This window comes from Chinchilla lanigera, unplaced genomic scaffold (genome assembly GCF_000276665.1).
Source record: "Chinchilla lanigera isolate Chin_1 unplaced genomic scaffold, ChiLan1.0 scaffold00041, whole genome shotgun sequence".
Lineage (NCBI taxonomy): Eukaryota > Metazoa > Chordata > Mammalia > Rodentia > Chinchillidae > Chinchilla > Chinchilla lanigera.
In genome coordinates this window covers 14295731-14322252 of record NW_004955442.1, presented here as the reverse complement: position 1 = coordinate 14322252, position 26522 = coordinate 14295731, and the positions used below count along the sequence as shown (strand labels likewise).

General features: G+C 55.8%; 5 protein-coding genes across 7 annotated transcripts in view; 3 read left to right on the top strand and 2 right to left on the bottom strand.

Moving 5' to 3' along the window:
• Positions 1–106: 106 nt before the first annotated feature.
• On the top strand, positions 107–2094 carry Tnfrsf12a (tumor necrosis factor receptor superfamily, member 12A). Its single transcript, XM_005391378.2, has 4 exons — positions 107–276; positions 975–1079; positions 1306–1440; positions 1525–2094. Exons 1-4 carry the CDS (start codon positions 183–185, stop codon positions 1578–1580), a joined length of 390 nt encoding a protein of 129 aa, XP_005391435.1. The 5' UTR covers positions 107–182; the 3' UTR covers positions 1581–2094.
• A 609-nt stretch (positions 2095–2703) lies between these two features.
• Hcfc1r1 (host cell factor C1 regulator 1 (XPO1 dependent)) lies at positions 2704–4182 on the bottom strand. The gene is made up of 3 exons (XM_005391374.2): positions 4082–4182; positions 3392–3520; positions 2704–2968 (listed from the first exon to the last, which is right to left on the bottom strand). The coding sequence occupies exons 1-3, from the start codon at positions 4165–4167 to the stop codon at positions 2833–2835; spliced, it is 351 nt and encodes a 116-aa protein (XP_005391431.1). The 5' UTR covers positions 4168–4182; the 3' UTR covers positions 2704–2832.
• Positions 4183–4526: 344 nt separating this feature from the next.
• On the top strand, positions 4527–8153 carry Thoc6 (THO complex 6). Of its 2 annotated transcripts, XM_005391375.1 has the most exons (14): positions 4527–4611; positions 5801–5891; positions 6069–6184; positions 6293–6357; positions 6458–6561; positions 6647–6684; positions 6766–6814; positions 6917–6988; positions 7077–7179; positions 7270–7319; positions 7395–7457; positions 7567–7677; positions 7762–7896; positions 7976–8153. In XM_005391375.1, the coding sequence occupies exons 3-14, from the start codon at positions 6102–6104 to the stop codon at positions 8054–8056; spliced, it is 954 nt and encodes a 317-aa protein (XP_005391432.1). In that variant the 5' UTR covers positions 4527–4611; positions 5801–5891; positions 6069–6101; the 3' UTR covers positions 8057–8153. The 2 variants fall into 2 exon arrangements, with proteins under 2 accessions (XP_005391432.1, XP_005391434.1); XM_005391377.2 differs by lacking the exon at positions 5801–5891 and having other exon boundaries at positions 4529–4611.
• A 39-nt stretch (positions 8154–8192) lies between these two features.
• Positions 8193–16109, bottom strand: Ccdc64b (coiled-coil domain containing 64B). Of its 2 annotated transcripts, XM_005391372.2 has the most exons (10): positions 16004–16109; positions 14552–14844; positions 11827–12042; positions 11584–11700; positions 11333–11479; positions 10349–10546; positions 10083–10232; positions 9227–9357; positions 8873–8993; positions 8193–8794 (listed from the first exon to the last, which is right to left on the bottom strand). In XM_005391372.2, exons 2-10 carry the CDS (start codon positions 14828–14830, stop codon positions 8633–8635), a joined length of 1521 nt encoding a protein of 506 aa, XP_005391429.1. In that variant the 5' UTR covers positions 14831–14844; positions 16004–16109; the 3' UTR covers positions 8193–8632. The 2 variants fall into 2 exon arrangements, with proteins under 2 accessions (XP_005391429.1, XP_005391430.1); XM_005391373.2 differs by lacking the exons at positions 14552–14844; positions 16004–16109 and adding an exon at positions 12411–13523.
• Positions 16110–20098: 3989 nt separating this feature from the next.
• The window catches only part of Mmp25 (matrix metallopeptidase 25), a 14016-nt gene continuing 7592 nt past the window's right edge, over positions 20099–26522 (top strand). The window contains exons 1-4 of the mRNA XM_005391371.2: positions 20099–21620; positions 22046–22178; positions 23962–24097; positions 24193–24482. Coding sequence (XP_005391428.1) covers positions 21516–21620; positions 22046–22178; positions 23962–24097; positions 24193–24482 — 664 coding nt within the window. The 5' untranslated portion in view covers positions 20099–21515. The remainder of the gene's footprint in view (positions 21621–22045; positions 22179–23961; positions 24098–24192; positions 24483–26522) is intronic.

Sequence of the window (26522 nt, the reverse complement as noted above, 5' to 3'; positions counted from 1 at the left end):
GCTCCCGCTCGGACCTCGTATTGGTCCAATGAGCGGACGTAGCGGGCCCTTCGGGGCGGGGCGTCCCGCGCGGCTGGGGTGAGGGCTCCGCCCCGGAAGGCGGGGGCGGGGGCGGAGCCTCGGCCCCGCTAGCGGGCCATTGAGCCCCGAGAGCAGACAGCGGCGGCCGCGGGACACGCACCATGGCTCTGGACTGGGTGTGCTGGCTGCTGAGGCTCCTCGTGCTAGGGCTTGTGCTGGCATGGCCGCGCGCCGCGGCTGGGGAGCAGGCGCCAGGTACATGGGGCGCGGGGGTCGAGGGACCCAGGGCCAGGGATCTGACCCAGGACTGGGTGGGTGGACGTGAGGTGTGGGTCCTGTGTCTCCGGACGGGGAGCTTCCCGCTCCGGGGTTCGATCTCTTCCCACTCCGGGGTTCGATCGCAGTCCGGACTTCATTTTTTCTCTTTGTCCAGTCTGGGTGTGGAGGGCTGCGGTCCCAAACGCCCGTACCACTAGAGAAGAGAGAAAGTAAGTTTGGGGCAGGATGTTTGGTTTGGTGAGGGGGCACGCCCCCCGCCTGGTCTTTACGGCTTTCTGGCTTTCTGGCTCACCCCAGTGAGGGAAGAGTGGGGGGTCCCGAGAGTCATGGGGTCTGTGCCCTCTCTACCAGTGGGGTGCCCCCTGCCATCCGGTGACTTCAGTGCCCAGCTATGCGGGGGGAAGGGATCGGGGTCGGGCTGGGTGCCCAGGAGTGAGTCACACGCCGGCGGCGCGGGGGTTGTGGGGACCTGAACCCCCCCCACCAAAGTTCTGCGACACGCTACCCTCCCCCAGTACTACCGTGTCCGGGTCAGGCCGTGCGGTCACCTGTGAGGAATGCGGGGGGGGGGAGGGCGCCGGTGACTCACGTTATTCGAGCCGGCGGACCCTGACCTCAGCCCCCAGAATAGCCGCGCCCCTCCCCCAGTGTCTGACCCGCGGCCCCCTCCCCAGGCACCGCCCCCTGCTCTCGCGGCAGCTCGTGGAGCGCGGACCTGGACAAGTGCATGGACTGCGCGTCCTGCCCGGCGCGACCGCATAGCGACTTCTGCCTGGGCTGTGAGTGAGCAATGGGACAGTGGCAAATGGACCCTAGAGGAAGCGGAAGAGTTGCTGGGATGGAGAGGGGAGTAGATGGTTTTGGACCTGGAGAACTAATCAAAAGGAAACGAGAGTGCGGAGGGCTCAGAGTGGGAGCCACAGTGGGTTTGGGTTCGATGCTAGCGGGGGGGCGGGGGGGGCTGGACCTGCGAGGGTCGAGATCTGACTTGAGTCTCATTCCCAGGTGCTGCGGCCCCGCCTGCCCCTTTCCAGTTGCTTTGGCCTATCCTTGGGGGCGCCCTGAGCCTGGCCCTCGTGTTGGCGCTGCTTTCTGGCTTCCTGGTTTGGAGACGGTGCCGAAGGAGAGAGAAGTTTACCAGTCAGTGTCACTCCTACTTCCACCCTCCCATCACTCCTGCACATTTCTCCCGCTCATGACATCTCTCCCACATCTCTCTTGCAGCCCCCATAGAGGAGACCGGTGGAGAAGGGTGTCCAGGTGTGGCACTGATCCAGTGACTGAGTGCCCCCGCCAGCCGGGGCCTCACCTGCTCATGGTTCATTCATTCTTCTGGAGCCAGCCCCTGCTTCCCAGACAGCCAGAGCCAGAGCCAGGCCTCCTCCAGCCACAAGGGGGAAGAGAGTTGTGAATCACCTCTGAGGCTGCGACCAGGGTTCAGGGGAGGCTTCCAAGGTGTCTCATTGCCCTGTCTGGCTCCAGGACAGAAAGCAAGCCTCACGCCACTCACAGTAAGAAACTGCAGCATTTGCACAAGGGGGTCTCCCTGTCCCCTGATGCCTTGGAGGCCAGGCTGACTCAAGGGCCAGACATAACACTAGGCCCCACCCACTCAGATGGACTGAAATGGGGGGGAGGGCAGGGGTCAGCCTGGGGCACTTAGGGACCTGTTCTTAACACTAGAGGGCTGGCCTTCTAGGAGGGCTGGCCCTAAGATACAGGGGTAGGAGATATTTATTTTGGGGAGAAAGTTTGGAGGGGAGAATTTATTAATAAAGAATCTTTAACTTTAAATGGTTTGGAGTATGGCATGATCCCCAGTCTGACTCCTCAGAGCTGGAAGGAGGGAGTGAGTCAGTCTCCTGCTGCGGGGGTGGGGGTGAGGCTCTGACTCACACATTCTCAATGCCTGCAACCCAGCCTGCCAGGACCTGGCCAGCCCTGACCATTTTCCAGGGAAGATCTTGAAAAACCCCAGCATCCAGCACCCCACCCTCCTGAAAGGCCCCATGTTCCAGACAGGGTCTTCTATGTAGCCTTCAATTGCTAGGTAATCCTTATTCACTTTTGGAGAGGACACTTCCCTTCCCATGCTGATGTTCCTCCCATCCCAAGAGTTCACTGAGCCCAGTGTCCTCTGTGGTTAGGGGAAGGTGCTTGTGCCCAGGTGCCTGATGTAGAGGATAAGCAAGGACCCTGTCTCTTCGAACAGATTGTCAGTCTTTTTTAATTTTTTTCATTCATCTTTTTGAGACAGGGGCTTTGTTTTGTTTTGTTTTTTGGTGCCAGGGAGTCCAACGCAGGACCTAGGTAGGTGCTATATTTTATATCCCTGGCCCTGAGACAGGGTTTCACTATGCAGTTCAGGCTGGCCTTGAACTCACTTTGTAGCCCAGACTGGCCTCACACCTGCAGTCATCCTCCTGCCTCAGCCTCTCCAATGCTGGGATTACAGGTGTGCGCCACCATGCCCAGCTGAGGTTGGTCTTGTAGCAGGCAAGAAGGTGAGGAGAAGTCATTGTCCACCAAGGTTCAGAGCTTGATTATGTCCCCAGCTGAGGTTGCACCAAAGTGGGGGTTGGGGGTATCCCCTAACCTCAGCAGCCGGAGGGCCTCTGGGATCAGGTTTCCAGGGTATCGCCAGAGAAGCAATTCTGAGCAGGGGCTCCTGGAAGAGAAAAGGACAGTCAAGGCATGGGGCTGAAGGCTGGCCCAGCAGAATCACTTACTCCCAAATCCAGGTCTCAGGGAGTCAAGATGGGAAACAGCACAGAAGTTAGTTAGGAGCTAAAAATAGCACATGTGGGCCTGGGATATAGCTCAACAGCACAATACCTGCTCAGCAAGCTCCAGGTCTTGAGTTCGATTCCCAATACCAAAAGAAAAAAAAAAAACAACCCGGGGCTGGGGATTTAGCTCAGAGGCACAGTGCCTGTCTGGCAAGCGTGAGGTCGTGAGTTCAATTCCTGGTACCAGAAAACAACAGCAAACAAACAAACAAACAAAAAACCCACGATGGGGCAGGGCATGATGAGTGGCTGAGAGGAGCAGGTCTGATCCCTAGGAGGTCTGGCCAGTGGAAGTTGCCTACCTGAGTGGAGGCAGGGCAGGGGGGAAAGTCATGGAGGTGCTGCAGTAGGGGTGGTCATTATGTAGGCTGAGTCGGGAGAAGTGGATGGCCATGTTCTCCTCCAGCAGGAACTGCTTGTACAAAGGCTCCCTGGGGAGACACAGGAAGACACACATGGATATTGAGAGGAGGCTGAGAAGCCTTCCCTATCCCCAAACTCACGGCTCCTCAGAGAGGGGAGCTGGGAAAAAGAGCCAGGTGCACCCAACTCTCTTGGTTTTTCCTGAGGATCTGCCCTCCTGAGCCTGCAGCATCTGCCAGGAGCCACCAGCCCACTCTTAACTCAATGACACTTAAGCCATTCCGCTCTCTGGCCATCCAACAGCTTATCTCTGAAGGCTTTTTTTTTTTTTTGACCCGGTCTCACTATGCGGTATAGGCTGGCCTTGAGCTCACTGTGTAGCCCAGGCTGGTCTCGAACTCACAATAATCCTCCTGCCTCAGCCTCCCGAATGCTGGGATTACAGCGCCACCACACCCGACTTCTCAGAAGTCTTGGCCATAAACTAACTCCCAGCCTTAACCCTGCTTCAGCTCAAATGCAAGCCCTGCGGTTCACCTCACTGGGTGTCATCCAGCAGATCAGCCCTGTGTCCCCAGCTAAAGCTCCTGCGCCCCTCAGTGATGGTTACCCAGTGCCCCAAAACGCACCTGGTGTCCAGGTCCCGAGTCACCCCCGAGGTGGCCCGCAAGGCGAGACCTAGGGAGGCCCGCTCCAGAGGCTGCTGCAGGATCATTGGGGTTGGGGTCCCGCTGACAGAGGGGTGGGATCCAGGCAACAGGGGCGGAGCCTCGGGGCGTGGTCCAAACGAAAAGGGTGTGGCCTCACTGGCGCTGCGGCAGGGTTCTGCGCAGACGCGGAAGAGGAGCGGCGCGCGGCTCGAAGGCGGGTCTACTCGGCGGAGTGGGGGTGGGGATCCGGCGTAGCAGGAAAGCACGAGCGCCAGTTCTTAAGTACCCTCGGGGGCGTTCGCTACGCTCTGCTTAGTTCTTCAGGAGCTTGGCAGCACGAGAAGACCGCCCTCGCCGGATCCGCCGGCAATATCGAGGTACTAGCCGTCGCAAAGAGGAGCGGCTCCCTGACACGTCCGGCGTCGGGAGCTGCGTCACACGGGGGCACTCTGGGACTTGTAGTTCCTGAGATGGAACGTCCTGCGCCAGTCGCCGTGCCTCTGGGTCAGGTGAGCCGACCTGGGCGGTGCTTTCTGGGGTTTGCAGTCCCTGCTTGGCTTTGGCGGAATGGGCGCGGAATGGTGCGGGAGCACTGGTGGGCGGATGCGATCCGTGAGACTCAGGCTCCGTAGGGGGCGGCGGAGAATAAACAAGAGCCTCGGCCTAACTGAAAGTACAATGTAGAGGCTAGAGGTCAGTCGGTTTTTCTGTCCTGAAGTAATAAAGCCCTTAATTATTTCTAGCTTGAACGCAAGGGGCTCATGAATGTTAGGCAAACCCTCGATCGAGTTACATTTTTGCCCTCCACCTTAAATTTTGTTTTGTTTGGTTGAAACAGGGACTCGCTATGTAGTCTGGGCTGACCTTGAACTCACTGTGTAGCCCAGGCTGACCTCCAATTCGGGGTGATCCTGCTGCTTCCGCCTTCTGAGTGCTGGGATTACAAGCTTGCACGAACATGCCCGGCAAACCTCCCCTTTAAATTTCGAGACAGGGTCTGGCCAAATTGCTCAGGCTGGTCTTGAACTTCTGAATCGTCTGCCTCAGCCTCTCCAGTAGCTACTTTTTAAAAAAGAAAAGTGAAGGCACCGGGTGTGGTGGCACATGCCTCCACATCCCAGCATTTGAGAGGCTGAGACAAGAGAGAGGGTCGCTGCAAGTTCGAGATCAGCCTGGGGCTACATAGTGAGTTCAGGATTGCCCTGAACTACATAGGGAGACCCTGTCTCAAAAAACCCAAAATAAATAAAAAAGAAAATTGAAGCTAGGTGTGGTGGCACACAGTCATAATCCCAGCAATCTGGAGGCTGAGGCGGGACGTTTGCCAAGAGTTTGAGGCTCACTACATACCGAGACCCTGTCTCAAAAATAAATTAAAAGCATAAATAAATAAAAAAGAAAATTGATGCAATAATTGTACAGGAGCCTTCCCCCCCTTCCAATACTGGGGATTGAATCTAGAGCTTTCACACTGAGCTACCAGCCCTTTTATTTAGTATGTTGAGACAGGATCTCACTAAATCGCTAAAATCTGAGGATGCACTTAAATTTGTAATCCTCCTGCCTCAGCCTTCCAGACTGCTGGGATTATAGGCATGTGCCACCATGCCCTGCAAGAGCCACTTCTTAAGCATTTTCTATATGACAGCCCAAGACAAGGTTCTTTACATGAGCTTTGCACATTTGCTTGTCTGCCAGCTCATTTATTGTGACGGGATCTCCAGTGAATGCCATCTGGCTGTTGGGGAAACTGGTACAAGAGGTTTGGTGCTTGCTCTGCACTTCCTAGGTACCACACCCCAACTCTTCTTTCCTCACCACCTTCTTGGAGTCACTTCTGGGGCTGCATGGGCAAATGCCTTGTAGTGAGCACCTCAAAAGAGGGCTGAGAAGTCTGGGCCTGGCTGCGACTGGGGAGGCAGGGAGGATCCTGTGGACAGAGGCTTCATGCAGTCTCTCCCTACAGGCCGAGGTGTTTCAGGCCCTGCAGCGGCTGCACATGACCGTCTTCTCCCAGAGTGTCTCACCCTGTGGGAAGTTTCTGGCAGCTGGCAACAACTATGGGCAGATTGCCATCTTCAGGTACCCTCAGCCACTGCTCTCCACCATCTTGAGCCCTGGCACTTGGCCCTTCTGGGTCTGATGCCCCCTGCTTCTGACCCCTGGGCCCTCCTTGCCTCTCCCCTTCAGCTTGTCTGCTGCTTTGAGTTCAGAGGCCAAAGAAGAAAGCAAGAAGCCTGTGGTGACCTTCCAAGGTGGGTGTGGCTGTTGAGTATGGCTCAGGGGACTCCAGGGTGGGTGAGGCAGCTGGCAGGGTGGTTCTGCATTTTCCTAAGGTTCTGCATTTCTCTTTAGCCCATGATGGGCCTGTCTACAGCATGGTCTCCACGGATCGACACCTGCTCAGTGCAGGGGATGGAGAGGTGAAGGCCTGGCTTTGGGCAGAGATCCTCAAGAAGGTAAAAAATCTGGAGCCTGGGGAAGGGCTGCTGTGCCCCACCCAGAAAGAGCCTTTGTGGTCACCCAGTGTTTTCCCTTGTAAAGGGCTGTAAGGAAATGTGGCGTCGTCAGCCCCCATACAGGTGAGCCCGGGCCATGTGAGTGACATCCACGTTGGGTGAGGGCACTGCCTTGCCGACACTGACCTGCCCTTCCTCCCCCAGGACCAGCTTGGAGGTGCCTGAGATCAACGCCTTGCTGCTCGTTCCCAAGGTCTGAGCCCTTTGTGACAGTTCTTGACCCAAACCTTGACCTCTTACCTATTCCCTGTCCTGATCTGAGCTGACTTCCAGCCCCACCCTGCTCCCTCTGCAGGAAAATTCCCTCATCCTGGCTGGGGGAGACTGTCAGCTGCACACTATGGACCTAGAAACTGGGACCTTCACGGTGAGCGGAGTCCTGGAGCTGGGACAGATTTGGGCCAGGGGGAGGCACTCTTCCTGGGTCTCTCCTCACTCTGTCCCTCTCCCTCCAGCGGGCTCTCCGGGGTCACACAGACTACATCCATTGCCTGGCACTTCGAGAACGGAGTCCTGAGGTGCTGTCAGGCGGTGAAGATGGGGCTGTGCGGCTGTGGGGTAAGGTGGTGGCTGGCTGAAGGGCAGAGCGGTGGGAGGGAAGTGGGGTCAGTGGGGGTCATTGGGAACCGCATGGCTCTTTCCCAACAGACCTCCGCACAGCCAAGGAGGCACAGACAATTGAGGTTTATAAGCATGAGGTAAGGGGATGACCCGCACGCCTGTTCTCTTCCCCACCCTGTCTCTGCCTTCACCTCTCCCCTCCTCCCCCAAAGGAGTGCTCCAGACCGCACAATGGGCGCTGGATTGGATGCTTGGCAACTGATTCAGACTGGATGGTGAGCTGCAGAGTGCATTGGGGGGCTGGGGGAGGGCGGTGTTGCCAGGCCCTGTCAGCTGAAGAGTCAGGGCTCACAGTGGCTGGGAACCCTGCACCTTTCTGCCCAGGTCTGTGGAGGGGGCCCAGCCCTCACCCTCTGGCACCTTCGATCCTCCACACCCACTACCATCTTCCCCATTCGAGCACCACAGAAGCATGTCACCTTCTACCAGGACTTGGTGAGGCCCTCTGCCTTGCTTCTGCCCCTCCCGCCAGGTCCCCTGCCGGCCCCGAGCCCTGAGTGCCCTCCTTGTCCTCCACAGATCCTGTCGGCTGGCCAGGGCCATTGCATCAACCACTGGCAGCTGAGTGGGGAGCTCAAGGCCCAGGTGCCTGGCTCCTCCCCAGGGCTGCTCAGCCTCAGCCTCAACCAGCAACCAGCAGCACCCGAGTGCAAGGTGGGTCAGGCAAGGGGCTCTGGGGATCCCGGGGGCTCTAGGGAGTTGAGCAGGTCAGTCATGGCAGGCCTGCCCCCAGGTCCTGACTGCTGCAGGCAACAGCTGTCGTGTGGATGTCTTCACCAACCTGGGCTACCGTGCCTTCTCCCTGTCCTTCTGACACCTGGCCAGCGCCCCATCCAACACCTGACCAACCCCTAAACCCCATTTAGAGTGTCTTTTATTCTTATTTTTTTTACAATAAAGTTTCAAGCGTTTCCTCCTTGTGTTTTCTTCCCAAGAATGGAGACCAAGAGGCCATGTAGTGATTTATATATTACTCTGTCCAATTTTGATACATAAATACTCCCCCCTCCTCTGCCCTGGAGCGGGCCAGAGCAGGGGGGTTAGTTAGAGCAGACAGACTAGGGCTGGGGATATAGCTCAGTGGCATAAGCACCTGTCTGGCAAGCGCAAGTTCCTGAGTTCGATCCCTGGTACCGCCCCGCACCCCCCCCCCAAAAAAAAAGACAGACCTATTCAGATGCGAAGAATAGACAGCTCTGCCCTGCCACCGACCCTGGCCCCTGGCCCCTGGCCCCGGCCCCAAAGCTGGCCCTTGCCCCGGAAGAGCCCGGCCCAGCTTTGGGGGCGTGGGAGGGCACTGGTCCCGCGTGGAGATCCGGGCCTTGTAGCTCCATTGACCATTAGAGGAAAGTAAGTGCCACCGTGGGTTAGAATCCCCCCTCGGCGGCTGTCAGGTCCTTCGGAAGAGGTTACTGAGGAAGCTGCCGGCCGGCCCGGCGCCCAAGCGCATGGAGAAGCGAGTGGAGGCGCGGCTTGGGGCCGATGCTGCGGCGCTCAGCTCCTTCTGGCGTTGTGAGCGCAGCTGCTGCCCAATCACCACCTGCATGTCGTCCTGCGGGAGGCGGGGTCGGGGATGTGTCGCGGCCCTGGGTGCCCTGATCCCGCCCCTGAAGCCCGCCCCGCACCTCACCTGCCAGGCTTCCAGCTCCTGCGTTAGCGCCACCTTCTGGCGGATGGTGCGCAGCAGCTCGCGGGAGAGGGAGTCCCGCTCCAGAGAGACGCGGCCAAGCTCCAGGGACAGTTCTAGGGCCCTGAGGCAGGAGAGGCGGGTAATAGTCTGAGGACTCTGAGGACTCCTCGGTGGGTCGGGGCTTCCTTACACTGACACCAAGAACGTCAGAGGGTCCCCAGGTTGGGGTGGGAATAATTACATTATATCACAGATGGCAAAGCGCTATCGCTTTGGAGAGAGAGGAGAGAGAGGGGAGAGTGCCCTGAGCCCTATCGCTCCGCCTGGGAAAGTGGAGGAAGGTCACAGGCTCACTTGTTCACGGCTTCATCGCGGTCCGAGAGTGCGCTGCTCAGGGTCTCCTCTGAGTCTTCCTGTGCCCGTAGCTCCTTCTGCCTTTGCAGCTCCTCCCGCAGGGTCTGCAGCTCTGCCTGCTGCAGTGCAATCTGCGGGCAGGAGAAGGGGCAGCAAAGCAGGTGGGCCCCTGGACCTTCTATGCAGTTCTGACTCTGGCTTGCCCAGCTCTCACCTCCCTCCCCTGCCTGCTCCACAATCACTAGGCAGTTGTGGCCCTGTTCTGGAGATGAATCCTGAGCCCCCTGCTGATGCAGGGTGGAGTGAGGTAGGATTAATCAAAGCAGCTGTAAAAGCCTGCAGGAGGGTTACAGTTAGCATTGGTGGGAGTGGAATGAGGCGGTTTAGCCCAGGAAGGTTTGTTGTTGTTTTTTTGTTGTTGTTTTTTGGTACCAGGAATCAAACTTAGGACCTTACAGTTGGTGGGCAAGTGCTTGTGCCGCTGAGCTATATCCCCCACCCAAGCCCAGGAAGTCTTCCTGGAGGTAACCCCTGTCCTCCCACCCCCTGCCCCGACAGAACCAGGGCCTTTGCACTGAGCTACAGCGCCAGTTGTTTTTTGTTTTTGTTTTTTTTTTGAGACAGAGTCTTGTTAAATTGCTAAGTTTTCCAAACTGGACTTGAACTGCTAACCTTCCTGCCCCTGCCTTTCACAGTCCTGGAATTACATGCATGCAACAGCCAGGCTGCAAGTTCCTAGAGATGGTGGGAAATCCAGCTTTAGGGATGACGGGGCTCATGGGACAAAGGCTGGGAAGTGAAGATGGGAAAGAGAACAGGACAGCTGGTGGGGCGCTGCACCCAGCCCCTCCCCCACCTTATCCTGCAGCCTGGCTACTTCCGTCTCTTTCTCCTCCAGGATCTCCGCTGGGCTCAGGGGTGCTCGCTTCCTGGGGGGCTCCAAGCTATCCACCTGGGGTGAAGGCTGGAGGCTGGAAGCCTCTGGGGTCTCCGGGGACAGGGTGGTCTGTGGACCAAAGGATCGGTCAATGCCATGTGGGTTCTCGTGGTAAGAGGAGGAGGAGTGGAGTTCCACGCTGCTTGCTGATGGCACAGGTGGGGAGCCAGGAGCTGGGAGCTCACCTGGGTGTCTCTGCCTGCATTGGCATCCTGCTCCTGGTCTCGGTCACCGTCCAGGCTGTGGGCGAGCTCCGACTGCAGTGAGGCACTGGACACATTGGCATCCTGGAGGCGTGATTCTTCCTCCAGCTCTGAGACTCGCCGCTGCAGCCTTCGCAGCGCGCTCAGAGCCTCGCCAGCCTCAAAGCGCGCGCGTTCCAGCTGCAGAGTAGTTAGTTGAGCTCAGCGGCAGGCACCTGCACCCTGTGACAGACTTACGGGGGCGTCTGTGCGCCAGCACCCCAGCACCCCAGCCACCCAGCTCCCACGCATGCCCTGGATCACAGGGCCAGCTTGGGCCAGCGCTCTTCTGGGCTTTATAGTTTCTTTACCTATAAAGCAGGGCACGCCAGGCATCAACCTCCACCCCCCAGCCACACCCTATCAAGGTCACCTCGCACAAAGTGCGTCCTTTTTCCTGCTCAGCTACCTTCTAGCTCCACTAATTGCTGGGATCGTGCGTTTATTGATCCTTCTTTCTAAGCCTCATAGCCTCACTACAGCCATTACCATCCCATCTCACAGACAGGGAAACTGAGGCTGACCACCCCACAATAGTAAGGAAAGGATATTGGGATAAAAAGCCAGGCAATCTGTTCTCAGAGTACAAAGTTAGGTCTCAAACATTAGACTTTGCTCCCTTTTCTTGTCCTTTCTCCGTCTTCACTGCCCCGTACATGGTCCAGGCCAGGCATTTCCATTCTGAATTCCAGCCTTAGCCCCCTCCCTGGTCTCTCGGCTGCCTCTGATCTCTGATTCATTCTAAGAGTGAACTTCTGCTGCTCAACAGCCTTCTGTGACTCCCACTTGCCCTCAGGCTAATGCCTGTGCTCTTCGGGCACAGCTGCCAGGCTCCCAGTGACCCAGCTCTGGCCATACCTCCCAGAAATCCCTGAGGCCCTTGCCAAGGGCCCGGCTGATTGCCCACCCCTGCCAGCCCTAGGTCACCTCTAGGCTGTGCTCCCTCCTCTCCCTCCTCAGCAGCAGCAGCTCCTCGTGGGTGGTCTGTAGTCTGCCCTGGCTCTTGTCCACCTCCTCATTCAGGCCTCGAATCTGGACCTCCAGGTCATGCCGGCGGCTCTGCAGCATCTGGTTCTGGGGAAAAGCCATAGAGCTGGCAGGGGCAGCCCCAGATGCCCCAAGCCCAGCCTTTCTAGCTCAGACCAGCCAGCCTCAAATCCCCACCCTGCAAGACTCACCTCCCCCTGTAGACTCTCTAGCTGTGTCCTCAGCTCCGCTCCGGCCAGGGCCTGAGCCTGGCACTGGGCCCGAAGTGAATCCACTTCTCTCTGAAGCTCCTGCTCAGTCTGAGAGGCCTGGGTAAGGGCACAGGGAGTGGAATTCCCAGCTAGCTTTAGCCTCAACACCCAAACAAGGCACCTACCCCCAGTGGGAACGTTGTGCTGGCAGTCCCCACCTCTCCTGAGGCCAGGGCCACCTACCTGGGCCAGCTGCTGGCTGAGCCGGAGGTTCTGCTCACTGAGCTCGCCAAGGGCCCGAGCCCGCTCTCGCCCGCTGTCCTGTTGCTCTGAGAGCTGCTCCCCCAGCTGCGCCCGCAGAGCTGCCACGTCGCCCTCCAGCTCCACAGCCCTGGCCTCCCACTCTGCGCCCCGGGCTGCCAGGCCACGGCGGAGCTCATGGTTCTCCTGCTGCAGCCGCTGTGGGGACCACGCAGAGGGTCAGAAATGGCATGATGGGGCTGGGGATTTAGCTCAGCAGTACAGCGCCTGCCTAGCAAGCGCAAGGTCATGAGTTTGATTCCCAGTATCGGAAAAAAACAAAAACAAAAACAAAAAAGAAACAGGGCATGACTCAAGACAGCAGGACAGAGGGACTCCGACCCAAAGAGAGCGTGGTGGCAGCGGCGGTGGGGGGGCAGACCTGAAAGCAGGAGAAAAGCACATAAGGCAGCACAGGGAGGACCCCCAAGGATGAGTGAGAAGGCAGGCAGTGGAGGGGAGATTCCAGGCTGGGCAGCAGGCTGGCACAGGGCAGGGAGAGTAAGGCCTCCCTGATACCCACTTACCTCAACCTGCTGCCTGGACTCTTGGACCCGAGGTCGCAAGCGCCGTTTCTGGCGCCTGAGTCTGGCAGAGTTTAAGCCACGGCCCATGGCTTCACTCCCACACCTGTGGTGTCCTGGGGATCTGCAGGCTGAGTGTCTGCCCAGCCCCTCTCCCAGTTCCCTCTAATTAGCCCTGACCAGCCCTATCAGAGCTCCACCCTCTGCCTGCCTTTCCCCAAACCTGCCTGACCAGTGGGGGGACCCGTGCTTGGCATACTCAGGTGCCCATCTTAGGGAGGAAGCCAAGTCAAGGGCCACTCTTTCTAGGTTCTCAAAATAGGAAGGGCCCAGGGCAGGTGACAATAACCATAGTTACTACAATTACAGTACTGTATTAAGTAATCCCGCCATGTGCTCTACCTGCAGTATTTTCTTTAATCCACTAGAGGGACACTCTTTTACATTCTCAGATGGAAACAGGCTCAGAGAAGTTCAATGCCTTCTTGCCCAAGGACACACAGTAAATTAGTGGAGCAGGAAGGCCAGCGCTGGCAGCCAAACCCTTAACCAGTATGGCCCCAGGATTAAGCTGCCAGGTTTGAGGTCCGATTGTCCTGGCCGGTGCTCAGTTCTGTTGCTGTGTGACCTGGGCAGGTCCCTTTAATATCTCAAGTCCCATCCTTCCCTTCTTCCACTACTTCCTGAGCTCCTTCTGTTCTGGGGTCTATCATGGTTAAGCAAGACCATGAAGTTCATTGCCTCAGCAGCTTAGAGTCCAGAGGGTCATGGGAAAATTCTTGAATCCAGTAATTTCAGAGGAACACTGAGGGCTGTGAAGACACTGGGAAAGTGATAAGCGAGGAGAAGGTGGGTGGGCATCCCCCGTCAAGGAGCTGATGTTGGGATTGACTCCTGCAGGGCGGGAAGGAGACCACCAGGAAGAGGGCCACCTTAGTGCCTTAAGGAACAGCAATGCAAAGGCCCTATGGGTAGGAGTTTGAGTCAGCGTGGGGACTTTTAGGCTGTGGTGAGAAGTTTCAGTTTTATCCTAAGTGCGTTGGGGGGCTGGGGATTTAGCTCAAGGGGCAAAGCGCCTGCCTGGCAAGCGCAAGGTCGTGAGTTTGATTCCCGGTACCAGAGAAAAACCAAAAAAAAAAAAAAAAACTAAGTGCGTTGGGGAGCTGTGGGGAGATTCTGGGCTAAAAGTAAAATGATCTGATGGTCACTGGATGCCCGTAGGAACAGACTCCAGGAGCAGGAGGGGACACCAGGCAGAGGGGAGGGGGGCTGGCCCCAGGATAAAGGCTGCAGAGACCACCAGAAGCAGGTGAATTTGGTGTTGTTGTTTTTTGAGGCAGGTCTCACTTTGCAATTCAGGCTGGCCTTGAACTCACTATATAGCTGAGGCTGGCCTCCTGCCCCAGCCTCCTGATTGTGCCACCATGCCCAGCTAAGCAGGTGAATTTGGAAGCTGGTGTAGAGGATTCAACAGAGAGGAGACTGCTTGTGTATAGGGAATCAAATGCCACTGTGGTGAGACACCTAGTAGGTGGTCTGGTGGGGAGAGCTAGTGGCAGTCATTATCCAGGTCAACTAAGAGCAGAGATCTGGGCTGACAACATGGGTACATCAGGGTGTTTAGGAGTCCCAGCATGAGAGTACGGCTGACTACTGCCTGGGCAGAGGGAACCCTGCTTTGCAGGGTTGAGCAAGAATGCACCAAGATGATACATGGGAAGCACTTAGCCAGGTACAGGAGGGAGTGGCTCCCAGGACCTGTTGGATGGGGTCACACTATACTGCCGAGGAGCCAGGCCAAAGATCCAGAGAGGGTCACACAGTCCAGCAGAGGTCTGAACCTAGATCTTGACTTGTCCTTAAATTTTTTTTTTTTTTTTTTGGTGCGAGGGATCACACTCAAAGCCTGGCACATACTAGACAAATGCTCTTCCACTGAGCTATAGCTGCAGCCCAGAATTCTTATTCCGAAGCACTAGGCCACACTGGGCCAGGGAAACTGGGCCCAGCTCCAAGCTATTCCAGAGGCATCCCCTGCCCACTAGCTTGCCTGTGCTCCTCTTTCCTCTCCGTGTCTTGCTTCCTTTCTTTCCCTCATCACCCCAGCCCTCCTGCCCTCCGCCAGGCCCCAGGGGCCAGCTCACTTCCTCACGCTCAGTGTGCTGGGAGCTCAGTGTCTCCAGCTGCCGGCGAAGCTCCTCATTGCGCTCCAGAAGCATCTTGCCAAGTTCTGCAGCCAGCAACAGGTCCTTCTCCTTCTGCTGTAGCTGCAGGGCCAGGTCCTCTGGCTCCTCAGGCACCGGGCCCACTCCCAGGAATGAATCTCTCCGTTCCAGCACAAAGGGGAAGAAGCCTTCATCGCCGCTGGGGGAGGTGCCCCCAGAGAGCAGCTTCCCCAAGCTGGGCCCTTCCGGGGAGCTCATGGCTCCTGCAGCATCTGTGGGAAGAAGTTGCTACAGGCCCAAGGGCTTGCCCCCTGGTGGCCCACACCTGGTCATCCCAGTCCTGCAACCATGGCCTCCCTGAGACAAGAGGGGTTAATGATCTGTGTTTGGGCCACCCAACTCCGTTAATGTCCCCAGGGTAGACGGAGGCAGGGAGCAGTAGGAAATGAGACGCCTTGCTTCCACTTCTGCCCCCAGGACACTTTGGCCCCTTATGCTGGGACCACAGCCAGGCCTCTGGCAGTCCCTTGTCTGCCTCCCTGAGCTCAGCTCTTTTGCTCCCGCCTCTCACCATCTGGGCATCGATCGCCAGAACTCAGGCTGGCATGTACCTGGTGCTCAAGGATAAGTCCAGCTCCTTCTCCCAAGAATGTGGGCCACTCCTCCTTGGGAACTTAGGTGACCTCACCCCTTTGCCCCCAAGAATATAGCTTCTTCCCCTCCCAGAATCCCGATCCCCAGCCCCTCGCCCTTTCTTCTCCCAGATTTCCAGGGGTTTTGAACTTCAGACTTGAAGTTCCCATGGCTATTGTCCACTCCTTCTGGATTCCCGGCCCCATCCTCTCGTCTTTTCCCAGTCCCGGGCACGCCTGACCCTGCCAGTCGGGACTCAGAAGCTGTCACCTGAAGACCCTCGTTTCCCAGGGCCCTGGCAGCAGGCCCCGGTAGGGCGAGGTAACAGGTTGTGCCGGCCAGCGCACCGCCGCCACCGCTGCGAGTTTCTGTTTACTTCCCGACCCGCCCCTGGGACAGCCGTCCTGGGTCCCCAGGGCCGCCCAGGGCCGCGGGTACTGGGGGCACCACGCTCCGAGGAAGGCCCGGCCCGCGGGCACATAGGCCCTCGCCCCCCCCCCGGGGCCCCAGGGGGCGCGCGCACCTGTCCTGCTCCTCCCCTCCCATCGCAGTGGTCGCAGCTGGGCGCTGCGCAGAGCCGGGTGTGTCACTGGGGTGCCAGCGCCGCCGCCCCTGAGCCGCAGCCGGGGGTCTTCCGAACCCAGACGGCCGAAGCCTTCCTTCCTGTCCTGTCCTGTCCATGTCGCGGCTGCCCCGCGGTGCCAGGCGTCCGGCCCTGTCCCGGTTAACCCTCATCCTCCCCGCCAACAGTCCTGCCAAAGCAGGAGAGCCCTGCCCTCTGCGCCCCCAGGCTCTCACCCGCCGCGGCCGGGCTGCCTCCGAGGTCCCCGCGGTCCCCGATCCCCTCTTCCGGAGGCGGCGCCAGGTGTTCTGGCCGCACAGGTGAGGGGGCGGTGCCGCGGGAGGGGCCGGGGCGCCTCCTGGTGGCCCGAATGGCCAGGCGGGGTCAAAGGAAAGTCGCCTCCACCTTCTCAGAGGTACTAATTCATCTTGCTGCTGCTGCTACTGCTGTGGAAATTGACTGCGTTAATTGAGCACCTACTGGGTGTGATCTTACGTTGAGATAGAAAATCTTCCTTCCCCCTCAAGACTGCCCTGTGGATTTTTTTGTTGTTGTTGCGTTCTTAGGGGTTGAACCTTAGGGCTTTCATACTAAACTACATTCATTTGTGATTCATATTGAATACATACATTGTGGGGAGTTGGTACATAATACAGCACATCGCATATTAATCTATTTTACTTCCCTTTCCCCCTCCCTCCATTGCAGACCCTCTCCCCACCCCCAGAAGACCCACCCCTCTGTGACTTGTCATGTCTTTTATTTTGCTCTTTCAATTATTTATACTTTGGGTTTCTCATGTAAGAGAAACCACACGGTATTTAGCTTTCTGGTTTATTTCATTTACTCCAGCTCTTTTAAAAACTTTTTATTTATTTTGTTTTGTATTTTGTTTTTTGGGTTTTTTTTCCAGTACCGGAATCGAACTCACGACCTTGTGCTTGCCAGGCAGGCGCTGTGTCACTGAGCTAAATCTCCAGCCCCTATATATATATATATTGGTTTTTTGAGACAGGGCCTCACTATGCAGTTCAGACTGGCCTTGAGCTCACTTTGTAGCCGAGGCTAGCCTTGAACTCACAACGATCCTCCTGCCTCAGCCTCCCGAGTGCTGGGATTACAGGTGTGCACCACCATGCTTGGATAAAAATTTCATTTTAAGAAAGGGTCTCTCTCAGTTGCTAAGTTGGCTAGCAACTGAACTTGTGATTCACTTGCCTCGGCTTCCAAGAGTGCTGGGATTACTGGCATGTGCCACCATGCCTGCCTTGGGATAGGAAATTATTAACAATGAAAACGGCCAATCTAACATGCTATACCCTCTGCTAAATCAGCCCTTTCATGGGCATAACTTGTTTACTTTCATGACATTCCAATGAAGCAGAGATTACTAATACTCCATTTCACACATGAGCAAGTTGAGGCTCAGCAAGGTCACCTACCTTGCTTAGGGTCCTGTGGACAGAACTTGACTGTGGACAGCAGAAATGTGAATCCAGAGTCATGTCCTTTATGGATTTCCATGCTGCAGAGATTTACCCTGAAGCCCAGACAGCTAAGGTGACTCGCTAGCAGAAAGTAGGGAGTACCACTGCTTTGCAAAGGGAGCTAGAGACTATCAGAGCTGCATTACCTAGAAAGGCTGAAGGCACTCCAGCTTCCACTGCCACCTGACTCATTGGCAAACATAACTTTAGGGTGCCTTCCAAGTGCTAGAGTCACTCAGGCTTCACCACACTGTACTCAGCACATTTGCCCTGATCCCCTCCCACCAGGCAAATGATGTGGCTATGGCCTTTTTCCCAAGAGGCTCACAATTTACCTAGCACTAGGGCGGAGGTATAGACCTGCAAGCCAGGAACCCTATAAAACAATGAAGCAGAGGAGCTTAGTTCATGGGTGCTGGCATCATGTGGTTTTAGTCCAAATCCCAGTTTAGCCCCTTGCAGATATGTGTGCCTGTGTTGTTCAGCTAATTAATCTCTGCAGCCCTCAGTCTCCTCACCTGTAAAATGGGGATAACATTTCCTAGCTTCTAGAAATGTAAAGATTAATGAGGGTGAAATAGCACACTTGGTGCCGGCTGGTGATCTTTCTTAGGGTCACAGAAGTGACTCAACCACTTGTTTTTATCTCCTGAGGCATCCCTATGAGGTCACACCATTCATAGGGGAGAAAACCAGCTCAGAGAGGCAAAGCCATTTGTGTATGGGCACATGCAGACTCTCCATCCCACCTGGCCTGACTCTCAGCCCCCAGGGACTCTTTGGACATTTGAATCTGGTCCCTAGGCTTCTCTAGAACCAGGAGTCCTGGCCTCCAGCCTCCCTGCTGGACCTGAGTACTGGCCACCCCAAGAAGCCTCGAGGAAGCCTTGAAGAGGCTGATATATGTCCGGATAAGAAGGAGGGAATGCAGCCAGCCAGAATGGCGCAGCACAGCATCCATCCCACAACCTAGAGATTGAAGACAATTGATGTTTGTTTGTTTGTTTTTTGTGCCAAGGATGGAATCCAGGCCTCACACATGCTAGGCAAGTGCTCTACTACTATGCTACACAATAGTAGTCTCTGTCTCTGTCTTTCTCTCTCTCTCAGGTTGGCTAGGTTCTACTTGGTGGTTCTTGCTGCTGGGATTTCAGAAACTGCAGGCAAAGAGTAGCTGGGGCTGATGGGAGGTTTCTCCCCACTGTGTCTGCTGCCTGAGCTGGCTGGCTAGATCAGCGAGGGATGTGGGGAGGATTTGATGTCACCTCTCAGTGAGGGGAGGGGCCAAGGGTCTGAGGGCACTTTTGTCTGCCACAGAGCCTAGGTGCTTCAGCGTTATTCAACATCACCAAACTGGTTTCCCAAGAGCAGGTTTTCATTAGCTCCCTATAATAAGGAGTCTGACTCCATTTTTGATGTCTGATTGCTGACAGCTTTAAAGCTCTGTGCATCTCTCTTCCCTTTTGTCCACATCTGGACAGGCTAGATCTCTCTGTCTCTGCCCCTCCCCCCACCACAGAGAGAGGAGGGGGAGTTTAAATCTAGAAAGCCCTGGCCACTGGCCACTTTGGAGGAACCTTCACCCCAGCTTCATCCCCTCACAATAAAAGCCCTTTATCACTCAGGCCATTTTCTTTCTATTTTATTTTATTTTGTGGTTCTGGGGATTCAACCCAGTCTTTTTATTTTTTTGTTTTTTTTTTTTCCAGTACCGGGAATTGAACTCACGACCTTGTGCTTGCCAGGTAGGCGCTGTGCCGCTGAGCTAAATCTCCAGCCCCTCAACCCAGTCTTAACTACATCTTCATCCCTTTTTTTATTTTTGGTATTTTTGAGACAGGGTCTCATCTCAGTGTGTAACTCAGGCTGGTCTTAAACTCACTATGTAGCCCAGGCTGGCCTCAAACTCATAGCAATCCTCCTGCTTCAGCCTTCTTACAGGTATGTACCACTACACCCAGCTTCTTTTTTTATTTTCCATTTTGAGACAAAATCTCACTAAATTGCCTAGGCTGGGCTAGAACTTGTGATCCTCCTAACTTAACCTCCCATGGTACTGGAATTACAAGTGTGTACCACCATGCTTGGCTTCTCAGGTCATTTTCTTACCAGTGAGGAATCCTGCCCTGGTCCCCCTAGGAAGCTCATCACTAAATAATCAAACTATTCCTGCTTTTTTTTTTTTGAGACAGGATCTTGTTATGTAGCCCAGGCTGACCTTGAACTCATTGTGATCCTCCTACCTCAGCCTCCTGTGTGCTGGGATTACAGGTTTGTGACTGGCTTCGTGTTCTCTGCATGTGTGGGCTTTATCAGGGTTCAATCTCAACCAAATTCTGGGTGGTGAGGTGATCCCATCGTAGGACAACCACAAATTTTCATCCGAGCCACACCTACCAATACTCGGCATCTTCAGATTTTTTAATTTTGCGTATCTGATGACAAACATAGGATCTTTTATGGAAAGAATTGTGTTCCCTCAAAATCCTTTTCCTGAAGCACCTGAGAATGCGGCTATATTTAGACATAGTGCCTATCAATGGCTGATTAAGTTCAAGTGACTAGTGTCCTTCTAAGAAGAGGAGTGCACAAGAAAACTTTTCCAAGGGCCAGCAAGTGGTGACCCCCCTGAAGCCTAGGAGAGAGGCCTGAGAGGAAGCAGGCCTTTCGGGCTTCTTGACCTTGGACTTCCAGCTTCCAGGACTGTGGGAAAATAAATTTCTTTCTTTCTTTTTCTTTTTTTTTTTTTTTTCTTTTTCTTTTTTTTTTTTTTTTCGGTACCAGGAATTGAACTCACGACCTTGCACTTTCCAGGCAGGCGCTATGCCGCTGAGCTAAATCCCCAGCCCCGGAAAATAAATTTCTGTGTGAGCCACCCAGTCTGTGGCATTTTGTTACGGAAAACCTATCAGAGAAATACAGGCTTTCAATGTTTTAGTTTGTACCGCCCCTTGTTTATCCTGCTCATTTTTTTTAATCTAAAATGCAAATGAAGCTGTGCAAGGTGGCACTTGCTGTAATCCCTAAACTCTGGGAGGTTAAGGCAGAAGGGTGAGAATTTGAGCCCCGCCCGGGCAATTTATCGAGACCCTGTCTCAAGAAAAAAAAAGTTAAATGAGCGGAGGTGGGGTGGGGACGCAGCATAGGACGAAGGCCCTGGGGCGCTCTTTCTGCTCCCCCTATCGGCTGCTCCAGGAATTGAGTGGTTGGTCGAACTCACACCCTTCCCGCCCCTGGCCGAAAAGCGGATTCCTCGGATCTTTATTCACCTGCTCCGCCCGGTAGCAACCCCTTCGCCTGGGGTCTGGGCAAGCCAACACAACGGCGCATTGAGGAGGAGACGCGGGCGGCCACGTGGGTTTGGGGGATGATCCGGCAGAGCACAGCTGGCCGGCGGGACCCCGCGGGGAAGGGAAGCTTTCTTCCCAGCCTTTTGCTGCCCGGAAATCCCCCGGCGCTCAGACTGCCGGTGGCCTGGGGTCCTGACGAAGGATGGCGAGGGGGTGGAGGTGATGTAATGTGGGGGAGGGGAGGGGAGTTCGAGCAGCACTTCCCTCGGTTCGCGGGGTCGGACGAAAGTAGAGCCGGGCGAGCTGGCACCTGTAATCTCAGCACTCGGGAGGCTGAGGCATCCCTGAGCGTTCATCCCTGAGGCCAACCTGAACTACGTAGGAGGCCCTGTCAAAAATAAAAGTAGAAGTGAGCTCTGCTCCTAGAGTCACAGGCGGAGCTCCCCGGGAGCGTGAGTAGCGCGGATCGGGGAAGAGAAACTTGTGGGCAGGGTGGGCAGTGGTGGGAGGAGAGTCCCGTCCGCCGACCCCGCTTTGAAGCGCTCGGAGGAGGGTCCCTAGATCGAGGCCGGAGGCGGGGGCCACGACCTGGCCCGCCCCTTCGCAGGCTGAACGTCCCAAGATTGGGCCATCGGCCCCGCCGCGCCCTGCCCACCTGGCCCTAGGGTAGATGGAAGACAGGACCACGCCCAGGACCCCGGGCAGCGGCCGCAGCGGACCAGCGCCCTCTCAGCCCTCCTGGGACCCCCAACCCCACTGGGGCCCTGCGCGCGACTCCCGCCCCCTGGACCCTCAGCTGTCGCTGCCCGGTTCTATCCCCTCCCTCTAACGCGCTCTCTGGATCCGGGTCCCCTCCTGCCCACCCTTCCTACCCTGCGCCGGGTCCCCTGGCCCTCTCTGGGCCCCTCAGCTCCTCCCGCAGGTCCCCTCGGCGGCCGGGGTGAAGCCCTCTGCCCAGGCTGGAGAACGCCATGCAGCCGCGGGCACTCGGGCTCCTCCTGCCGCTGCTCCTGACGCTCCTGCGGTGTCTGGCGCGCGCCCCGAAGCCCTCGGCGCAGGACGTGAGCCTGGGCGTGGTGAGCTGGGGTCCTCGGACTCCTAGGATCCGCAGGGAGGCTGGGAGAGGGTGGTCGGGCGCCTGGATTTATGCGCCGGGAGGAGAGAGCGGGCCGGATCCACACTTTCAAAGAGTGACTGAAGACTGTGTCTGGGGGCGTCCCTACCGTTGGGTCTGTTGGGAGGTTTGGGCCGCAGATTTGGCGACTCTGGGAAGGAGCGGGGATAGACGGGGGCGGGGCTCCAACTCCCGGATCTAGACAGAGACCTGCAATCCTAGCGCTGGGGGTGGGGACCCTGAGGAAAGGGGAACAGGCCAGCATCCGGGGCTGGGGGGCTCGAGGCTCCGGAAGCTGGCGGGGTGGGGCTTTCAGGATGGTGGTGGGAAGGGAGAGCTCCGTCCTCTTACCCTCCCGGCGTCATCTGTACCTTCCCGATGGCTTAGGACTGGCTGACCCGTTATGGCTACCTGCCACCACCTCACCCCGCCCAGGCCCAGCTGCAGAGCCCTGCGAAGCTGCGGGATGCCATCAAAGTCATGCAGAGATTTGCTGGGCTGCCCGAAACAGGTCTCATGGGTAGGTACCCACCCCAGTTCTGGAGGCCTACACCTGTCCCCCACCTGACCATCCTCCAGCCTCTCTAAACTTCAGCGTGCACCCGAGTTACAGGAGCTATGAGGATGCTGATCTTGGGTCCCAGTTCCACGCTGCAGGCTCTCAGACGGTTGCCTTTCAACAGGCCTTTTTCAGGAATCTCTTACACACACAGCCATGGGAAAAGTAGATAAAATCCTGGCTCCCACAGAACTAATATCCTGGGGCAAGAGACATGTAAATCGAGAACATAAATATGCAAGATGATTTCAGATAGTGCAGTGTATGCATGTGTTTGTTTTGAGATGAGGGGACCGAACTCAGGTCTCATGCCTGCTAGGCAAGCCGTTTACTGCGGAGCTGCATCCGCAGACTAAAGGTGAAGAAATAAAATGCCAGTGATAGTGAGGGGCTGGTCTGATTAGAGGAGGCCTTTCTGAAAAATGTCATATGGGCTAAGACCACCAAGAGGAGCCAGCCATGGGAAAATGAGGGAGAAAGTGTCCCAGGAGTTGCAAAGGCCCCACGGCAAGTATAAGTTCCTGTGCCGAGAGTGAAAGGGGAGTGAAGGTCTTAGGTAAGAGCCCGCTTGCGGGGGGAGGGGTTTCGGAGGTGTTGCGTTGGATTCCCAGTGCGATAAGAAACCCAGGGAGGTTTGAAGAAGGGAAACAACTCTGTGTGATTTACTGTGTCAGGCTTCCTGTGGTTACTGCAAGAGAGAGGGGAATGGAGAAGGAGGAGGAGGCCTTTGTCCCAGTCAGGCAAGGGATGATGGTGGCGGGGTGAGGTGTGACCAGAAGCAGCTGAACTGAGGGTGTGCATCTGTAGGGTCAGAGAGGGAGAGAGAGCTTGAAGGACCCTGGCTTACTACCCAGAAGGTGTTTTTTCTGTCCTGTCCACTCCTGGAACAGCTTTGAACTGTGTCTGGGCATCTATATGTTCTCCATTACTATTTGTCACCTCAACTCCAGATGTGGTTTGACTTTAACCGGGGGACAAGTGGGAATGAGCTGAGGTGGACAAGGGGATTCCAGGTGGACCTAACGGAGGAGGGGGTGGCTTGCCACAGGGGACTGGGGACTCCTGCTGGGGACTTTGGACTTGGTCAGCGTGCCATGAGCACTTAGAGTGAGGGGATGAGGCATGGACAGCCTCCCAGGGAGTTCCAGCTCCAAAGAAAGGAAGCTCCTTTCTCCTGAGTCCACCTTCCAGGGCTCAGGAAAAGAGGACATGGGGCCAAGCCTGAGCCTTGGAGTAGCCCCTGGAGCAGCCAGTACACCCAGGTCAGATAGAAAGGGCACTGTCCACTAGGGGCTGTGGTCATAGTGTGGTACAAGCTGGCTTCCAGAGTCAGACAGTCTGAATTCAGATCTTGGGCAATTCCTTAACCTCTCTGAGCCTCAATTTCCCTGTGTAAAAAAGTTAACTAGTGGGCCTGGGATATAGCTCAGCAGGCACGGTGCCTAGCTGGCAAGTACAAGGTTGTGAGTTTGATTCCTGGTACTAAAAAAAAAAAAAGAAAGAAAGAAAAAAAAAAAAGCTGGGCGTGATGCAGCGCACTTGTAATCCCAGCACTCGGGAGGCTGAGGCAGGAGGATCGCTGTGAGTTTGAGACCAGCCTGGGCTACAAAGTGAGCTCAAGGCCAGCCTGAACTGCATAGTGAGACCCTCTCTCAAAAAGACAAAAAAAAAGTTAACTAGTACCTGATTTGGGCAGGCTTTCCTAGTGCTGACACCACCTTCCCCCATGCCCCACTTCCTGCAGACCCAGTGACAATCGCCACCATGCATAAACCCCGCTGCTCCCTGCCTGATGTGCTTGGTCCGGCAGGCCTTGTCAGACGTCGCAGGCGCTATGCTCTGGGTGGCAGTGTGTGGAAGAAGCGCACTCTGACGTGGAGGTAGGTCGTGGTGCTCCCCTGCCTGGGCCTACCGGCTGGGTAAAGCCTCCTGGGCACCCTCTCCTTCCACAGCCACCTGCTCCCTCTCTGCCCAGGGTCCAGTCCTTCCCCCAGAGCTCACAGCTGAGCCGGGAGACTGTGCGAACCCTTGTGAGCTACGCCCTGACTGCCTGGGCCATCGAGTCAGACCTCGCGTTCCAAGAGGTGTCCTCTCAGCACCAGGAGCCTGACATCCTCATCAACTTCGCCCGGGGCTACCACCAAGACAGTTACCCCTTTGATGGGCTGGGCGGCACTTTAGCCCATGCCTTTTTCCCCGGGGAGCACCCCATCTCTGGGGACACTCACTTCGATGATGAGGAGATCTGGACATTTGGGTCAAAAGGTAAAGTGTCTCATATTTGGGACAGGTCCACTCCCCAGATATGTCTATCCTAATGAATGAGTTTTAAATTAATTGGTCGATGGAGCCTGAATCAGTCCGGTGTCTCCAGAGAAACAGAGCAATAGCAAGTGTGTGTGCACTGTGGGTGTGCAAGGAGAATTGCCTTAAGGGCCAGAGATATAGCTCAGTGGCATAAGCACTTGCCTGGCAAGCCTGAGGTCATGAGTTCAATTCCTGCTATGGGGGGAGGAAAGTTTTGCCGGGAGTGGTGGCGCATGCCTGTAATCCCAGAACTCGAGAGGCTGAGGCAGGAGGATTGTTGTGAGTTTGAGACCACCTTGGGCTACAACATTAGCTCAAGGCCAGCCTGAGCTGCATATTGAGACCCTGTCTTAAAAAGACAAAAAGGGCTGGGGATATAGCTCAGTGGCACAAGAGTCTGCCTGGCATGCACAAGGTCGTGAGTTTGATTGCCAGTACTGCCAAAAAAAAAAAAAGAGTTGTCTTAAGGAATGCCTTCATAGGGATGACTTGGGCCAGAAAGGCTAAAACTAGTAGGGCAGATGGGAAACTCAGGCAGGAGCTCTGTTACAGTCTTAGGGCAGAATTCCTTCCCTCCTAGAACCTTCTGTTTTGGCTGTTACATCCTGACCCAACTGGACATGGCTCACTTACAAAGATACTTGCTTTGTCTTAGTCGTATCTCCAAAACACCTTCCAGGCAATATCTGGACTGGTGTTTGATCAAACCACTGGGCACCATGGCGTGGCCAAATTGATATGTAAAATCAATCATGACTGAGGCCTATTGGTGCCCGGCTCTGACAAGCACGAGGGGAGCTGGGCTGGCTCAGAGCCAAAACAGTTTCTTCGTCCTGTAACTAAGGAGGAAGAGTAACCCGCAATTACTACACACATGGTGACACAGCTGCTGAGATCTCAGCAGAGGAAGTCCTGCAGCTGCAAGGGCTCAGAGGAGGTGTCGGCCCAAAACCCTAGGGTGCAGGGAGATGTCGTCAGAGACCACACCATGACTCCATTCACTCAATATATACTCTCACTTATTGGCAAGCAGTGCAGGCTAGAGGACACCGTCCTGTTCTTCTGGAGCAGACACTGGGGGAGACAAACAAGCCACTCACAAGCCAGTGAGCTACCCAAGTGCCAAGTCATCAGGGGCAGGAGGAACCACCAAAGGGCCTGTATGTCTGAGACATTTTTGCTGGAAGGCTAAAATACGGTATTGGGAGGGAGCTCATACAGGATGGCACTTCCCACGTCACAAAGGATCTTATTTTTTGTTATGTTTTATTTTGCTTTTGAGACAGTATCTTGCTGTACAGTTCAGGCTGGTCTTGAAGTCACTATGTAGCCCAGGCTGGCCTCACTTGCAGTGATTCTCCTGCCTCACCCTCCTGAGTGCTGGGATTACAGGTGTGTGCCACCATGCCTGGCATCAGAAAGGATCTTGGAAAGCGAGTACAGTGATTTGGTTTTTTTGTTTTGCTTTTTGTTTTTTCTTCCGGTACCAGGAATTGAACTCACGACCTTGCGCTTGCCAGGTAGGCGGTTTGCCACTGAGCTAAATCCCCAGCAAGTGCAAGGATTTGAATGTAGGGTTCTGAAGGCAGTGGGAAGCCATCAGATGGCTTTGCATTCTAAAAATATCCCTGGATCCAGTGGGGGAGGTGGATAGTGGTCAGGAGGCAGGAGTTACTACCTGGTTCAGGTACCGGACCAGGTGGGCAATGATGGAGGGGATAGATGTGAGGGAAATCAATTAGGATGGCCAAAGATTGGGGTCTGGTTAGATTCAGGACCAAGGATGCCCAGGGTAAGATGAAGAAGGTAAGAGGATATCAGGGTCTAGCTCAGGACCTGGAGGTTGCTTCTATTGGTGTGCACAAGAGGGGAAGAGAGCTGGGCATGGTGGTGCACGCCTGTAATTCCAGGACTCGGGAGGCTGAGACAGGAGGGTCATTGTGAGTTTGAGACCAGCCTGGGCAACAAAGTGAGCTCAAAGCTAGCCTGAACTGCGTA

Excerpts from the sequence above, each read along its gene's own strand:
- Tnfrsf12a (XM_005391378.2), top strand. The coding sequence starts at position 183 with ATGGCTCTGGACTGGGTGTGCTGGCTGCTGAGGCTCCTCGTGCTAGGG. Across the intron at positions 1,080-1,305 it reads TAGCGACTTCTGCCTGGGCT|GTGCTGCGGCCCCGCCTGCC; the intron begins GTGAGTGAGCAA and ends TCTCATTCCCAG. Across the intron at positions 1,441-1,524 it reads AAGGAGAGAGAAGTTTACCA|CCCCCATAGAGGAGACCGGT; the intron begins GTCAGTGTCACT and ends TCTCTCTTGCAG.
- Hcfc1r1 (XM_005391374.2), bottom strand. The coding sequence starts at position 4,167 with ATGATCCTGCAGCAGCCTCTGGAGCGGGCCTCCCTAGGTCTCGCCTTG. Across the intron at positions 3,521-4,081 it reads ACTCGGGACCTGGACACCAG|GGAGCCTTTGTACAAGCAGT; the intron begins GTGCGTTTTGGG and ends GTGTCTCCCCAG. Across the intron at positions 2,969-3,391 it reads CCTGCCCTGCCTCCACTCAG|GAGCCCCTGCTCAGAATTGC; the intron begins GTAGGCAACTTC and ends TTTCTCTTCCAG.
- Thoc6 (XM_005391377.2), top strand. The coding sequence starts at position 4,573 with ATGGAACGTCCTGCGCCAGTCGCCGTGCCTCTGGGTCAG. Across the intron at positions 6,562-6,646 it reads GGGCAGAGATCCTCAAGAAG|GGCTGTAAGGAAATGTGGCG; the intron begins GTAAAAAATCTG and ends TCCCTTGTAAAG. Across the intron at positions 7,320-7,394 it reads TTGAGGTTTATAAGCATGAG|GAGTGCTCCAGACCGCACAA; the intron begins GTAAGGGGATGA and ends CCTCCCCCAAAG.
- Ccdc64b (XM_005391372.2), bottom strand. The coding sequence starts at position 14,830 with ATGAGCTCCCCGGAAGGGCCCAGCTTGGGGAAGCTGCTCTCTGGGGGC. Across the intron at positions 11,701-11,826 it reads TCAGCCAGCAGCTGGCCCAG|GCCTCTCAGACTGAGCAGGA; the intron begins GTAGGTGGCCCT and ends GCCCTTACCCAG. Across the intron at positions 10,233-10,348 it reads ATGCAGGCAGAGACACCCAG|ACCACCCTGTCCCCGGAGAC; the intron begins GTGAGCTCCCAG and ends TTTGGTCCACAG.